This window comes from Rhodnius prolixus, unplaced genomic scaffold (assembly GCF_049639745.1).
Source record: "Rhodnius prolixus isolate KJV_2025 unplaced genomic scaffold, Rpr scaffold_3, whole genome shotgun sequence".
NCBI lineage: Eukaryota > Metazoa > Arthropoda > Insecta > Hemiptera > Reduviidae > Rhodnius > Rhodnius prolixus.
In genome coordinates this window covers 50492457-50506854 of record NW_027411603.1, presented here as the reverse complement: position 1 = coordinate 50506854, position 14398 = coordinate 50492457, and the positions used below count along the sequence as shown (strand labels likewise).

Sequence of the window (14398 nt, the reverse complement as noted above, 5' to 3'; positions counted from 1 at the left end):
AATCATAGGTCAAGAAGTCTTGCATACTGGGTGCATTAAAATGATGTGATGATTGCTTTTATTTGATGATAAAACTAATTTATCCTGATTCACCCACAACCGTTACATACACTACATTCTTTAAAATCTCTAATTATTATTATTTTTGTTCTTTGCGTCACCAAAACCTCCCCAAAACTGGTGGAGAATTAATATTGAAAACCGATCACGAATCAGATAAAATTGTAACTTTGATCTTAAAATATCTCGACAAATATTAGGGATATCGAAACGGGATTAACGTCATTTTTCACAATTTTTTATGTAGTTTCCATCATCATTGTCAAAACCAGTGGTCCTTATGAAACCCCAATCGGGTTTTTAGCCGCAACTCCGACAAAAATGAAGATACACCATCGGGGGTAAAAAATTTGAAAACTAGACCAAAAAAAACATATAGTTTACTTCGTGAGTTTTTTTTCAAAATTCCGCTTTCCTAAAAAGTTATTAGCAATTGGTGCGTTTTAAATGGATCGCCCTGTATATACTGGGTAGTTTGAATTAAATTACTAGCTAAAATGGGTGAATCTCTTTTAAGTTTCATAGAAAACGCAAGATCCTGCCATTTTAAATACCTTGAAAAATATTTCAGTCTTTCGCTCTGAGTACTTTCTGGGCAGAATGTTGCCCATTACTACCGCCTTCCGCTTTTCGCCGTTCACTTCCTCTTCTTCTACGCCAAAATTCACTGGAAGGCCTCAGTTCCTCTCCAGCTTTCATCCGTTCGGGGCCCTACCACCAACGACTTTCAGCTAATGCCTATGCGTGGCACATCCCCCGAGATCTGCAGAATTCTGCCTTCCTGGGATAATATCTTCATTCATCCGGACAACTATTTTGGCAAATCTCTTTGCACCAGCTACACCAACTACGAATGTGTTCCAGTTACTCTTTGTTTTCATCCATGTCCAGAGCCTACAGCTGAATCGCTCCTTTTAATATCTCTTAAATTCTGTTGCTAGTGCCATCTTTTTTGTGGCTACACCTAAACGAGTTGCGATTACCGAAGCCATTAACTCCAGTCGCTGAATCGCTTTTACCTGAAGTAAAAGAAGAGTGTATTTATTCTTATCAATATTTTGGAAAAAAAAATTGTCGGCCAATTGTAGTGAAGAAACTGTCTACCCTTAAATTACTTTAAAGTTTGTGAATACTAAAGATAAAATCGCATTCTTGAAAAGTAAGAAAATAAATTGAGTCAAGCTAACCACCGAATTATTCACAGCTATTTCAGCTGGTAAACCAAGTTTTAAAAAACGAAAATATGTCTCCCTATCATTATAAATTATTTAGGAAAATTAAGGAGCTTCAAAAACAAATTATGATAAAGTATGTTTGGTTTCAAAATGGTTGCATCAAGGTTCTCGAGTATCTATCTGATACTTCGTATGTGAAGTCTGTAAGAAGTGAAAAATGATTTAATTTCCCTTGAGTTGGGCCTTATGGGGGCTAAAGGAAACTTGCTGAGCTGGACAGAGAGTCAGAATATGAGGAACCGGATACTGATGTCTCTGGCATCTCAACTGCATCCACACAAAGCAGCAGCAAGAAGAAGAAATTGAAGAAAAAATTCAGCCTCCAGCTGGATTTTGCCTTTTTTGAAAATAATCTGGACCGATTTCTGGTAACGATTATTGGCTTACAATGTTTGTGGTACGAAATGTTTTTTTTTTTTTTTTTTTTAATTTATTTATTTTCACAACTGCAGAATAATTCTGCATCAAGTGAAGCTGATACAACATGATACATAGAATACATACATGAATACATGAGGGGAGAATTCACCCATTGGTGAAACTCCCAAAGTGGTACAGTTCACTATTGTACATTGGCTCTTACTTCATTTAGAAGATCGCGTGGCCACCTGCGCTTCAACCGCCTGGGAGGATTTCCTGGTAGAGTGGTAAGTTGAGCTACTAGAGGATTGCGATGCGAGGTAATTGAAGTATGGAATTTAATGTAACGGGATCTAACAGCTCCCGGAAACATAGGGAACAAGGAAATCTCGGTGCAAGGTATGATTGGAAACAAAGTAAGGAGCATTAGCGATTCTACGGAGAGTTTTTGACTGGAAGGATTGGATTCTGTAGATATTGGAAGCTTTGGCTGAGCCCCAAAGTTCCATTCCGTAAGTCCAGGCAGGTTTTAGTATCATAGTATAGATAAGTCGTTTATTCTGTAGAGAGGGAATAAAAAGTTAAAAAATTTAATTCTTGTTTTTTCAATTATTTATAAAGGATTGGTTATTTTTCTTTTATTTGAAACTATTTTAGTTGAGGATGAGTTTTCTGTTCTTTTGTTTCTTTGTTTGATGATTAAGAGCTCAAGTTTACGCAGTTTGCGGGTCAAATTATGGTCGAGCCAACGGGATTCTTTTTTCGGTATTAACACATCTATTTATAATATTAATTCAGCGAGATTTATAATTTTTTTTTTTATTACAATAATTTTATGGCACTGTGATAATAAGTCTGTACACGTTTCGCTTGTGTATTTAAATTGTAACAGATTTTAACTGTTAAGTGATTTAATTATCTTAATATCAAGATGAAAACTTTATTGGGCTATTTCAATGAAAGAATAATAGATTTACAAAATAAATTATCTAGTATGCAAGTAGAGAATATTGAATTTATTAACGTAGTCAGATATAGTTAAGACAATGTAAGAATATAAAAACTAGAACTAAATCTGATTTATTTGATAACAACGACTTTGTTGTATTAAACGGTTGATAACGAGGAGATATACGAGGGTCGTTTGAAAAGTCCGTGCAAAAATAAAAACTACTTAATTTTTTGGGGTAAACCTTTTTTATTTTTCAACATAGTCTCCTTTTAGGCTTATACACTTCGTCCAACGCTGCTCTAGTTTGTTGATCCCTTCCGAATAATAGGATTTGTCCAAGTCTGAAAAATAGCCATTCGTTTCTGCAATCACCTCCTAGTTTGAATAAAATCTTTTTCCCGCCAGCCATTTCTTCATATTGGGAAACAAATAGTAGTCCGAGGGAGCCAAGTCTGGAGAATAGGGGGGATGTGAAACGAGTTGGAACCCTATTTCCATTAATTTTTCGACCACAATTGCTGAGGTGTGAGCTGGTGCGTTGTCGTGATGGAAAAGGACTTTTTTGTGGGCCAATCGTGGGCGTTTTTCTTGCAGCTCGGTTTTCAAACGGTCCAATAACGATGAATAATATGCACCTGTAATAGTTTTACCCTTTTCCAGATAGTCGATGAGGATTATTCCTTGCGAATCCCAAAAGACAGTCGCCATAATCTTTCCGGCCGAAGGAACGGTCTTCGCCTTTTTTGGCGCAGATTCCCCCTTGGTAACCCATTGTTTAGATTGTTCTTTGGTCTCAGGAGTGTAGTGATGTATCCATGTTTCATCCAGAGTGACGAAACGACGCTTAAAGTGCTGCGGATTCTTCTGGAACAGCTGCAAACCGTCCTTGCAACACTTCACACGACTTCGTTTTTGGTCAAGCGTGAGCAATCGCGGCACCCATCTTGCGGATAGCTTTGTCATGTCCAAATGTTGAAGCAAAATATTATGTACCCGTTCATTCGAGATGCGCACAGAACTAGCAATCTCACGCACCTTCACTCTTCTGTCATCCATCACTATATCATGGATTTTATCAATGATTTCTGGAGTAGTAACCTCAACAGGGCGTCCAGAACGTTCAGCGTCACTTGTGCCCATATGGCCACTCCGAAAATTTTGAAACCACTTATAAACTGTTCTAATCGAAGGTGCAGAGTCACCATAATGTTTATCAAGCTTCACTTTAGTCTCCTGAGGCGTTTTGCCTTTCATAAAGTAGTGTTTAATCAACACACGAAATTCTTTTTCGTCCATTTTTTGAAAATCACTCGACTTCCTCGATTCAAACGAATGCCAAACACAAAGAAATAGACCGATCTGGCTGAAACTTGGTGTGTGTTCTTCCAAGAGATACTACTAACTAAACATAACCTCGATACGCGCCAGTGGTGCTATCTCTCTGACTTTGCACGGACTTTTCAAACGACCCTCGTATTTGGTGAATATTAATTTTTAGGCCCTACTGGGTTCGTCTACATTTGATTGAGATTGACTGCGTGTCTAGAGAATGTTTGCCTATTGTCTTGGATTTTAAAAATTGATTCTCAAATTTACTCTGACCACATGTCCATCATAGTTAATCATAAATTAAAAAAAACAATTAAAATACGACCTGTCGTTAAATCGTAATTCCCAAACTCAATTAGAAAATTCAAAAGAAATACGGATTATCAATTAAAATTTGAATTAAATACCGAGCAATTTATTTATGAATATAATACTACGAACCTTATTCTATTCATCATAGTCTAAGAGTCTATTTATCAGCTAATATTTATCTCTTTACATAATGACGTTTTCCGTTACGATAATAAGACAGGATGAAACAGCAGCCCTAGTTTGATAAAGAATATTTTCAAGGTCGCCATTTTTTTTTTTTTATTTCACTTCGATTGTACAGAAAGACAAATAATATTAATGAGAAAACTAATTAATAGTTTAAAAGTATCTTTAAACGGAAACGTTTAGAGTTTCTTATAAAATTATAATCGGAAAGTTCTCTGAAATAAAAGATCCAAAAGAATCTTACCTCACAGAACGGATATCTCGTTGAATCAATGGTTAATGTACTTCAGCGATATGTAAATTAGCAAAGTAATTGTCTATTTTTTTCATCCGGGCTTTACGACCAACAACCAATTAGGTGTAGTGGACGGAGGCAATTAGCAAACATACTTTACTAAACATTTCTCATATTAACCATTAAATAAAATCCAAGGCCTAGACCAGGGGTGATCTTTACTATTAGATTTTGAAGGTGTGTTATACCCCTATGCTGTAATTAATGAGAGAGGTTCGAATCTTTAGAACCTTCTTCTAGGTTTACCTTATGTTCTTTGTCCCGTATCTCTGGACACATGACTGACAAGTGATGTTTATGACATCTGAAACACCTAACAAAATTCTTGCATTCTCTAGCCACGTTAAATGTTCTTGTCTCAGGCACTGAAAACATCGTTTCTCCTGAACCAATCATTCTCTCTTCTCTTGTATTGTTAGATTACCAGCATTAAAGCAATCCTGGGATCTATGAGTTTTATCACAAAATACACAACTTGATTGGTCTGTATTTATCACCGCAGCTGATGAAGGTTTTCTAGCACTCCCATTAGTAGCATCTTTTACGAAACTAGCGCTGGTAAGTAACAATCTCTCCTCACACTCGACCTCTCTTGCTACAAAAAATATTAGTAGTTTTTCTAAAGGTTTTCCTCACACTTCTTGTGATATTCTCTTTCTTTCCCAAATTTTCCATTAGTCTTTAGGCAAAGCTGATTCTTCCACAGGATACAAAATAATCGAATCCATCGACTCGAAGTGCTTTTGTGTTTCTAGTTTGACACAGAGGTCGCTTAAGACACTCCCTTTTTCCTTAGTGTTCTTTTACTGTGTTTCATTGATCCCGCATTGTCTAAGACGGTTTGTTTCAAAAAACCTTGTTATTCATTATGTTTGTTGGACATGGTTATGGTATCAATTTGTAGGGTTTTATCCAAGGTTATGTTCTTATCGGAGTTCTGTTATTTTCATGCAATAATGTCCAAAAGAGTTCATGTTAGACGTTTCTAAATAGATTCTGTTAGTTTATGCTCATATTATTAGAGTTTCATGTTTGTTTTCGTCTTGTTTATCCCCCAATCTTTTTCTCTCCTGTCCAATTCTTGTTTTACCCATTAAGAATTGTATCTATCTCTCGTATGTGTTCCTTTAGTTGGGATAATTAATATGTTTCTTTCATCTCTCCTTTTCTAAGAAGCTTCCCCCTTAATTAGGTTTTCTAATCAATGTACTCGATTGGACTCGATTATGTAGTATATCGATTTGCAAAGTTCCTAAAGGTTTTGTTCTTGTAGCAGTTCTATTATTTTCAGAACCTTATCGGCAATTGTTCTTATTTAGTAATAGTGTTTGAATGATTGGTTATAATTTATTTCATTTTATTTTAAATAAAATACAGATCAATAATCCAATTTACAGAAACAATAACAATAATAATAACATAAAAATATAAATTACCTTTACAATAATTTATTAATTAACTCAGAAGTATAATTTTACATCAATCAGCAGAGTAGTCTAGCGTACAAATATATAAAAAATAGATAAAAACTACATGTTTCCTGACGCGAGAGAAAAATAAGACGGAATAAACAAAATATTACAGTTTAGAATTACAGTGTAGTAACATTTTGTAAAAATGGATGACTTTCTTAAGTTATCCTACGACCTATAAAGATGCCCGTTACAACTGCAGCAATTGAAGCAAGTGTCCAACCAGTTTCATCACCAACCGTTGTGTCTTTGGCAAATCCAAGTCGCTCTAATATTGCATTCACCCAATTTTGACAGTTACAGGTTATAACATTATATGTTTTATTATTGTAAGGATTGTTAAGAGCAAGATCTCTTATTTTTTTTGGCGATATTGTTACACTTCCTTTTCTTGAATTAAATCTCACACTTGGATCTTTAACTTTGGTAAAACTTGGGAGTAACCGTCCACGGAAGTTGATACCTGGAAAAAGAAACAAAGAGTTCTAAGTAATTACAGCAACGCTAATCCAGGGAAGGGCTTATTACCGTAAACCCTAACGCTAACAAGTTGTAGGAAATTCGTCCCAAAAACAGAGCCCGTCACTTCTGATGCTTCAACATTTGTCTCTATGTCCTCAGGAAGGGATTTCTCTCGTTACAGATAACACTCACTAGATAGCGAGCTCTTATGAAGAGAAAATCTGAGGGCCAGCAGCAGGATACGAACCTATGATCTCTACGATTCTCTCAACCAATGCGCTTTCTATCATTGGATATCATTTCCAATTCTTCCTCTCTAATTTTTTAGAATTCGAATTTGGTAAAAATAGAAAAATCTTGGTGCAAGCTATGACGCACGAAAATGACCTGGAACATCATTTTCCAGCCCGGTCGTCCTGGAAGTTTCTAGTGTTCTGCCTAGTCCATCAAACTCTATGTTTAACACTTGTGAGAATTTTACAGTAAAGTATGTTTGCTAGTCGCCTCCGTCCACGACACCTAATTGGTAGTTGAACGTAAAGCCCGCCAGAAAAAATAGGCAATTACTTTACTTCACTACCGGCTAGCTACCAATATATGCATATATATTCTCAATTATTCAGCATTTTGGTTTGTTGCATCAAATGTGCAGATACATTTTGAAACATTAAGACATTACATGTCTTACCTAGAATTCGGCACACGGCAATATATCGTGTGAACTGAAATCCTTCATTACTGGGAAATAAAGGAATTTTACCTTCAATAACTCGGACTGCTTCATCTTCGAATTCAAACACCAATGCCCAATGTTTATCAGTGGATGACATGCCAACACCAGTAGTGTCATAATCGTAGAGGGAAACCTTTGCTTTGCGCCGTACACCATCATATTCTGGTGGCACCGTAGGTCTCTCGCCATTTCCTGAAGAACTCATTCTTGACGGTCTTATTGTCTGGGAAAGACTCTGAAAAATAGTAAATATTTAGATTAGTCTGTGAATCCAGGCCTATACTCTAAATAGTAACTTGATTATGTTAGCATTTCGATGATTGGAAATTGTCAAAGGGAGCAAAATTAAAGCAACTTAGCAAGCGGTAGCTTAGTCTCACGTAGTGGCGGAAATAGGAAGTAAAGAAACAGCTACAGATCAGATATAATGGGTACCTGGCGTAATACGTTTCTGTTGGAAATATGGGTTAGGTTGGCAGTACTGGATACTTTATCCGTCGTAGCTTGTTTACTGGAACTCTGACCGGTTTCGTACCTTCATCCATCATGAGAGATAGATTAATCTCTTTGATATATAAGTATTAAAGTGTTGCTATGTTTTTTCACGTTTACTGAGTTATGATTGGCTCAATCACTGACCAAATTGTACTCAGTTATCGTGTTATACAATAAATCGATACCATAATGAAATTTTGCAATTTTGTCAGAAATATTTTGAATAAACGATCGTTTCTCTTGCGTAAGTAAAACTCAGGATGTTAGAAGATGAATATTTCATTGTAATTAGGAACTGTGCCCAGAAAACAAAACTCCTGTGAATCTTCCATCATATTTTTGTCTCCGATAAAATTAATTATTTATTAAATGGGTGATTTAATCATTGATAATTTCAACTTGAAGATAAATAATGCATTTAAATTACCTGGTTAATAAGATGAACTTAGCAGCTTTCGTCTTTACTGTACACGTCTGTGTTTGAACTGCCTGTACTTCTCAGAAGTGATTCATATTTAATGAAGGTCATCAACAAAAGTGAAGATAGTAAACTATCTTTTTATAAGCTAAATCAAGAAAAATTTTCATTAAATCAGAATTAAATCGGTGATTAATTTGCACTTTTAAAAAACCCAAGAAAAGTACGTCAATTAATTCATAATTTCCGTCATTAAACAAAAATATCCTATTTCTCTAAATTGATGTTCTCAGATAATTAATAAAAGAAAAAAAAATAGTTGTGGCGAGGGAATCATAACAATGAAAGTGAGGAATTAAAATAAAATAACTAATTGAACAAGTAACAGCGTTTTCGATAGAATACTTTTCGACAAGAACTAACATGTATCAATTAAATACATATTTCCATAAATTAATGGAAATATCGCACAATTTAAGATTACTTGAGAAAAATGAAATTACACTTACCTAGTAATAGATTTTACGAATAAACTTATTAACTGATCTCAGTTCTGGAACGGTTCACTTAGTTGTTTTTAAGCATCACTGCCCGGCAACGTGACGCGAGTAGCAATGGAGATTTAGGAAATAATTTGTATCCCCACTCAGTACAGTAGTTGTAGCGGCTAGGTGGGAGCGATGCGCGATGTTTACAGCGGGAGAGCGTTTTTTTAAACTCAAAATGACATTCTCCGTCAACAATTCCTTTAGTTTGTACATTTTAGGGGCATTTGTACCACTTACTTCCGAATGCCCGCATTATTAACTTACTTAATGATACTCACATCTGCCTGGGACATACGAAATGGGAACTTTAGGGCTCAACCAGTGCTACCAATATTAAATAGAATTTAATCTATTAAATCAAAAAAACCGTCGAATCGCTGAAGCTCTTTACTTTGTTTCTATCCTTGCACCGAGATCTCCTTGTTCCTGTGTGGTTTTGAAGCTGTAAGATTCCTCCCGCTATAAATTGTACGCTTCAGCTTCCTCGCATCCTAACCCACCACTAGACAAACGCTGGAATCCTCACACTAAGAGACTAAACAGACGATTCTCTTTACTTTGTTTTCTAAACTCTACCTTGCACCGAGATCTCCTTGTTCCTCTATGGTTTTTGAAGCTGTAAGATCCCTCCCTCTATAAGTTGTAACGCCTCAGTTTCCTAGCATCCAAACCCACCACTAGATAAACGCTGGAATCCTCACACTAAGAGACTAAACAGACGATTCTCTTCAGACTTCTTGCCACGAAACTCTCGCTAAACAACAAACGACTTTTATCTACACCATAATACTTGAAACCTGTCTGGACATGCGAAAATGGAACTTTGGGGCCCAACCGAAGCTTTTTAGTATCTACAAAATTCTTTCGACCTAGGGGACTAGGTCCATCTTCAGGGCTAGTTTACAAAGTAATATTTTTACATCATTAGAGGGTTGGTGTGCCTTCTGTCTTGTCTGTTCATGGACTGAACAGACAGGAGTCCATGAACAGACAAGACAGAAGGCACACCAACCCTGTAATGTTGTAAAATATTACTTGGTAAACTAGCCCTGAAGGTGACCTAGTCCCTATTAGGTCGAAAGCTCGGCAGAATAAATGTCTGAAAACTGGCATTTAATTTTTCACCCTATTGAAACTATGAACCAGTCACCAAAAACAATGAACAGCAATTACAGCATTCAGTAAATGTGTTTGGAACTTTTTATTTTTATTTTCCAAGTAACCGGAAATAGAATTATACAAAAGCCGAGACCAACAGTATCGATCAAAAAACAGATCGTATGATTAAGGATAATACATGTATGCATAAAACATTCTAAATAATAATCGACACTTAGCAGGTGTAAATAAACAAGATTTTGTAGTTTGACGTTTGCACGCTAGATAGCAACAGCATGCAGTTTTCTCTGTTGAGTATGATTTGAAAATTAAAGCGGATTTTGTACGTCATTAAAGTGAATGGTTTTGTTGTAGTAGGGGGGGGGATGGCGACACACACACACACACAGAAGCGTGTATCACCGCCCCCACCACTTGGCCAATAATGTGCGCAGAGCGAACCCACTTTTAGACCAAGTAGAGTGTGAGCGAGTGAGTGGCAGCGGCGGCCATATTTGTCCGACCGGATGGGCAAAGCTTCTCACCCAAATTTTGATTCCGACAGAGGGAGTTACTAACGCAGTGCTGTTACTACCAGTAGTCAATGAGTTGTTGGTGCGCTGTCAGCTATTTCTATTGGATAAACATAAACGAATCCAGTTATTTTATTCGTTCAAGAATATCAAAAAATTAGATCCATGACGTTTATTTACAATTATTAAGATAACATTGTTTTGTTTTTTTGGATTATTTCTTTTGTTAGTTTATATATATTTAATTCAGTGTTTTAAATAAGTGTTAACCTAAAATATTTTGTGACAACTTCCATTTCATATAAAATTGATAACGAAACTATAGTTTTAAAACAACAGTGCTGTTTTCTTAGGTTTCTTTAAAAATTGGATTAATCCATCAAAGTCAAAGAGGTTTTTTAACTTTTGTATTAACCAATAATAGATAAAAAAAAACCCTATAATTATTATTTTTTATTTATTTATTTATTTTTACTGATAATTTTGTTTAATTCCATTTATTTATTTATTTTTAGTGATAATTTTGTTTAATTCCATTTATTTATTTTTTTATCGCGGCTTGCCATAATCCGTAAAATAGTTTCAGTTTTCATTTATTTATTATAATTTTTTTTCTGGCCTCCCCCCCCCATCCGAACAAGTGTAGTTTTTATTTATTTAATTATTTTTTTTTTTTTAATCATTGCGGAAAAGTGTTTTTTTTTTATAAAATTTATTTTTTTGTGCCGAATAAAGTGGTTTGCAAATAAATTTCTTTATTTATTTTAAAGTGAGTTTTCAATTTTTTGGGGGGAGCAATTATAACTCAAAGTGGAGCTTTTTTTTTAAATTTTTTATTATTAATTGAGTAAAAAAGCCTTCCTTCAGTGGGCGATTATGTGTGAGTAAATAGTGTTGAAGCGCTTTAAGTGAAGAGGACTTGGGAATCGATTTCAAAACGGATATCTTGTGCACTCAATTCAACACTGAGGCAGCTTATAATTACTGTAATCAGAGCGATATAAAAGAATCACTTATTAAGGTAGGACTTACAAAAATATATATATATTTATATAAATATATTTTATAATTTTTATACTTTAATATTTGTTTAAAAAAAAAATATATAACCCAAAATAATGCAGAAGGACCAAGTTCTAAGGGAGTAGGTAAAAACAACACTAGTAAAACTCGTAGTATTATTAGGTTACAAAAAAAAAAAAAATATATATATACATTACAAGGGTATTGAACCTTAGCGCTCGGGTCCCGTTTATTCGTTCACAAACTGTTCACTTGGGAGGTTCCCTGTTGGTAGGTATGCACGCACATGTAACTGAACAATTCCTTTATATGGTGGGGGGGGCCCATCTAATCTACAAATATTTATTTATTTATTTTTAAATTCTTTAATTCAATTTATAGAATTTTTATTTATTTTTTTGAGGTTAGATTGATAACCTGTTAGTTCTTGTTTAACACTTTAAAAACAGGTTTTTATTTGTTTACTTTTTTTTTGTAAACAAAACATTTTCAATTAGCATCAGCTGTTTTGTTCTAAATTATATTTACAATAACTTTTTTATTTTTATTTTATTTAAACTATTATTTAAATGAATTATTTTTTGGGGTCTCCGAAGATATTTACAGTTTTTAGTTTTACGATTAAAATGCCTTCGTATTTACTTCTAATAATTGTTATTGGTCCATTAATTTTTCTTTTTCCACAAAATTTATTTTGTTCAAATTTCCCATCTTCTTGTTGTGAAGATGGGACAGATTGGTACCTTTTCAGAATCATTACTCTTAAAGCCCTTATTATTTCAGCAGTACAATGTTGTTAAGATTCATTTGTCCATTTGTAGTACATTACTAGGTGATCTGTTTTTGAAGTAAAATTAGTTCTTGTGGAGGATCAATTTTGCTTCCTTTTTTGTGAATTGCGTCTTTTCTCTGTAGCTAGAAATCTTACAATATTTTAATTAGACGAAATAGGATAGAATATAATTGGATAGGATAATGAATAGTTATTTAATATTTCATTTATTTTAAATTAGAATGCGACTAAGATTATTTGCGCCTGGTGCTTTCTTTTAGTGCAAATGCCGGCCTCCTGGACAGTGTTCTCTCATTTCAGATAACACTATCCCACCACCATAGTGAGAGCTATGTAAGATACGCTTATAAAGAGAAAAATTTACCAACAACTAATCCAGTGTGCTAACTACTTAGTTAATCAGTTCTCTAAACTGCCAACGGTGTGATACCGCTTATCAAAGAGGATACGAGATTCTGTTGCCTCACTTTAGATTGATTATTTGAAGGCCACAAATATTGGAGTCCTAATGCTCAAGAACTTTGAGGGATTCTCGATAATGGAATTTGGGACACAAGGTTATTCCTTCTGAAAATGGTGAATATTTTGAACAATCTTAAATTAAGAATAAGGGCATTTTTAAGTGAACATCTTCTTCTTCTTCTTAGATAGTGCAAAAAAATCATGCAGAATCTTGGGCCTCCTCAATGACGTGCCCGTCTAGGCGTCTCTTTCCTGCGCGGTCGCCCTCCAATTTCGAAATCCCAACTATACGACATGCAGCATCCTTTGCCGCACTATCCTCCCAGAGCAGCTTTGGTCCTGTCTTTCCTTCTGGATTCTCTTTGGTCATCTCAGTCTTTTTTCCCCCCCTCTATATCGCTATTAAGATGGGGTCTTATCTACAATCTTTTCCAATCTGTCACACTTGATAAAGAATTTCGCTTGATGACTATTTTATTTTTTAGCCTAACGATAATGGAATTTGGGACACAAGGTTATTCCTTCTGAAAATGGTGAATATTTTGAACAATCTTAAATTAAGAATAAGGGCATTTTTAAGTGAACATCTTCTTCTTCTTCTTCTTAGATAGTGCAAAAAAATCATGCAGAATCTTGGGCCTCCTCAATGACGTGCCCGTCTAGGCGTCTCTTTCCTGCGCGGTCGCCCTCCAATTTCGAAATCCCAACTATACGACATGCAGCATCCTTTGCCGCACTATCCTCCCAGAGCAGCTTTGGTCCTGTCTTTCCTTCTGGATTCTCTTTGGTCATCTCAGTCTTTTTTCCCCCCCTCTATATCGCTATTAAGATGGGGTCTTATCTACAATCTTTTCCAATCTGTCACACTTGATAAAGAATTTCGCTTGATGACTATTTTATTTTTTAGCCTAACGATAATGGAATTTGGGACACAAGGTTATTCCTTCTGAAAATGGTGAATATTTTGAACAATCTTAAATTAAGAATAAGGGCATTTTTAAGTGAACATCTTCTTCTTCTTCTTCTTAGATAGTGCAAAAAAATCATGCAGAATCTTGGGCCTCCTCAATGACGTGCCCGTCTAGGCGTCTCTTTCCTGCGCGGTCGCCCTCCAATTTCGAAATCCCAACTATACGACATGCAGCATCCTTTGCCGCACTATCCTCCCAGAGCAGCTTTGGTCCTGTCTTTCCTTCTGGATCCTTGCCTGCTTCCTGCTAGTACCTTCCTTGGGAATTTCATCTTCTCTTTAAGCGAACATAGTGCCACTAATTTCCTACTGAACCAATTATTTGTTTAGCTGGAGTAAACTCAGTTACTTTAAACTTCAAACATAATTACTAACTACTGGAAGACTTAGATTAAGTTAAAAAAAAAAAAAAAAAAACAGCTCAAGGGAACTTTAAAAGCTGCCTTTAATACTTAGTAGGGGTATTTTAAAGCCGGTTGCTTACGCATAATTGGGAAATTTAAGCCCAGAAAAAAGAAAAGTGTATGCCTGCGTTAAAAAGAAAAGAAAAGAAAATGGCAATTTTCTGCATGGCTGCTGTCTTTAAGGATGAAAATTTCCACTGATTTTTTTTCCCCCCTAGAATAATGAAACCTTATTAAATAGGGAATTAGATAAGAATT

General features: G+C 35.2%; 2 protein-coding genes across 3 annotated transcripts in view; one reads left to right on the top strand and one right to left on the bottom strand.

Annotated features, from left to right (window-relative positions):
* The window catches only part of Hers (Histone gene-specific Epigenetic Repressor in late S phase), a 343933-nt gene that overhangs the window by 20001 nt on the left and 309534 nt on the right, over positions 1–14398 (top strand). Inside the window, exon 1 of one of the 2 annotated variants that reach the window (XM_074124181.1) lies at positions 10910–11509. The exons of the other annotated variant lie outside the window; for it this stretch is intronic. The gene's annotated coding sequence lies outside the window, so the exon portion shown is untranslated. Of the gene's footprint in view, positions 1–10909; positions 11510–14398 lie in introns of those variants that run through there. 2 annotated transcript variants of the gene reach the window in all.
* On the bottom strand, positions 6063–8945 carry LOC141453408 (uncharacterized). The gene is made up of 4 exons (XM_074126611.1): positions 8819–8945; positions 8319–8457; positions 7424–7631; positions 6063–6664 (listed from the first exon to the last, which is right to left on the bottom strand). Exons 3-4 carry the CDS (start codon positions 7599–7601, stop codon positions 6360–6362), a joined length of 483 nt encoding a protein of 160 aa, XP_073982712.1. The 5' UTR covers positions 7602–7631; positions 8319–8457; positions 8819–8945; the 3' UTR covers positions 6063–6359.

Excerpts from the sequence above, each read along its gene's own strand:
- LOC141453408 (XM_074126611.1), bottom strand. The coding sequence starts at position 7,601 with ATGAGTTCTTCAGGAAATGGCGAGAGACCTACGGTGCCACCAGAATAT. Across the intron at positions 6,665-7,423 it reads AGCAGTCCGAGTTATTGAAG|GTATCAACTTCCGTGGACGG; the intron begins GTAAAATTCCTT and ends TTCTTTTTCCAG.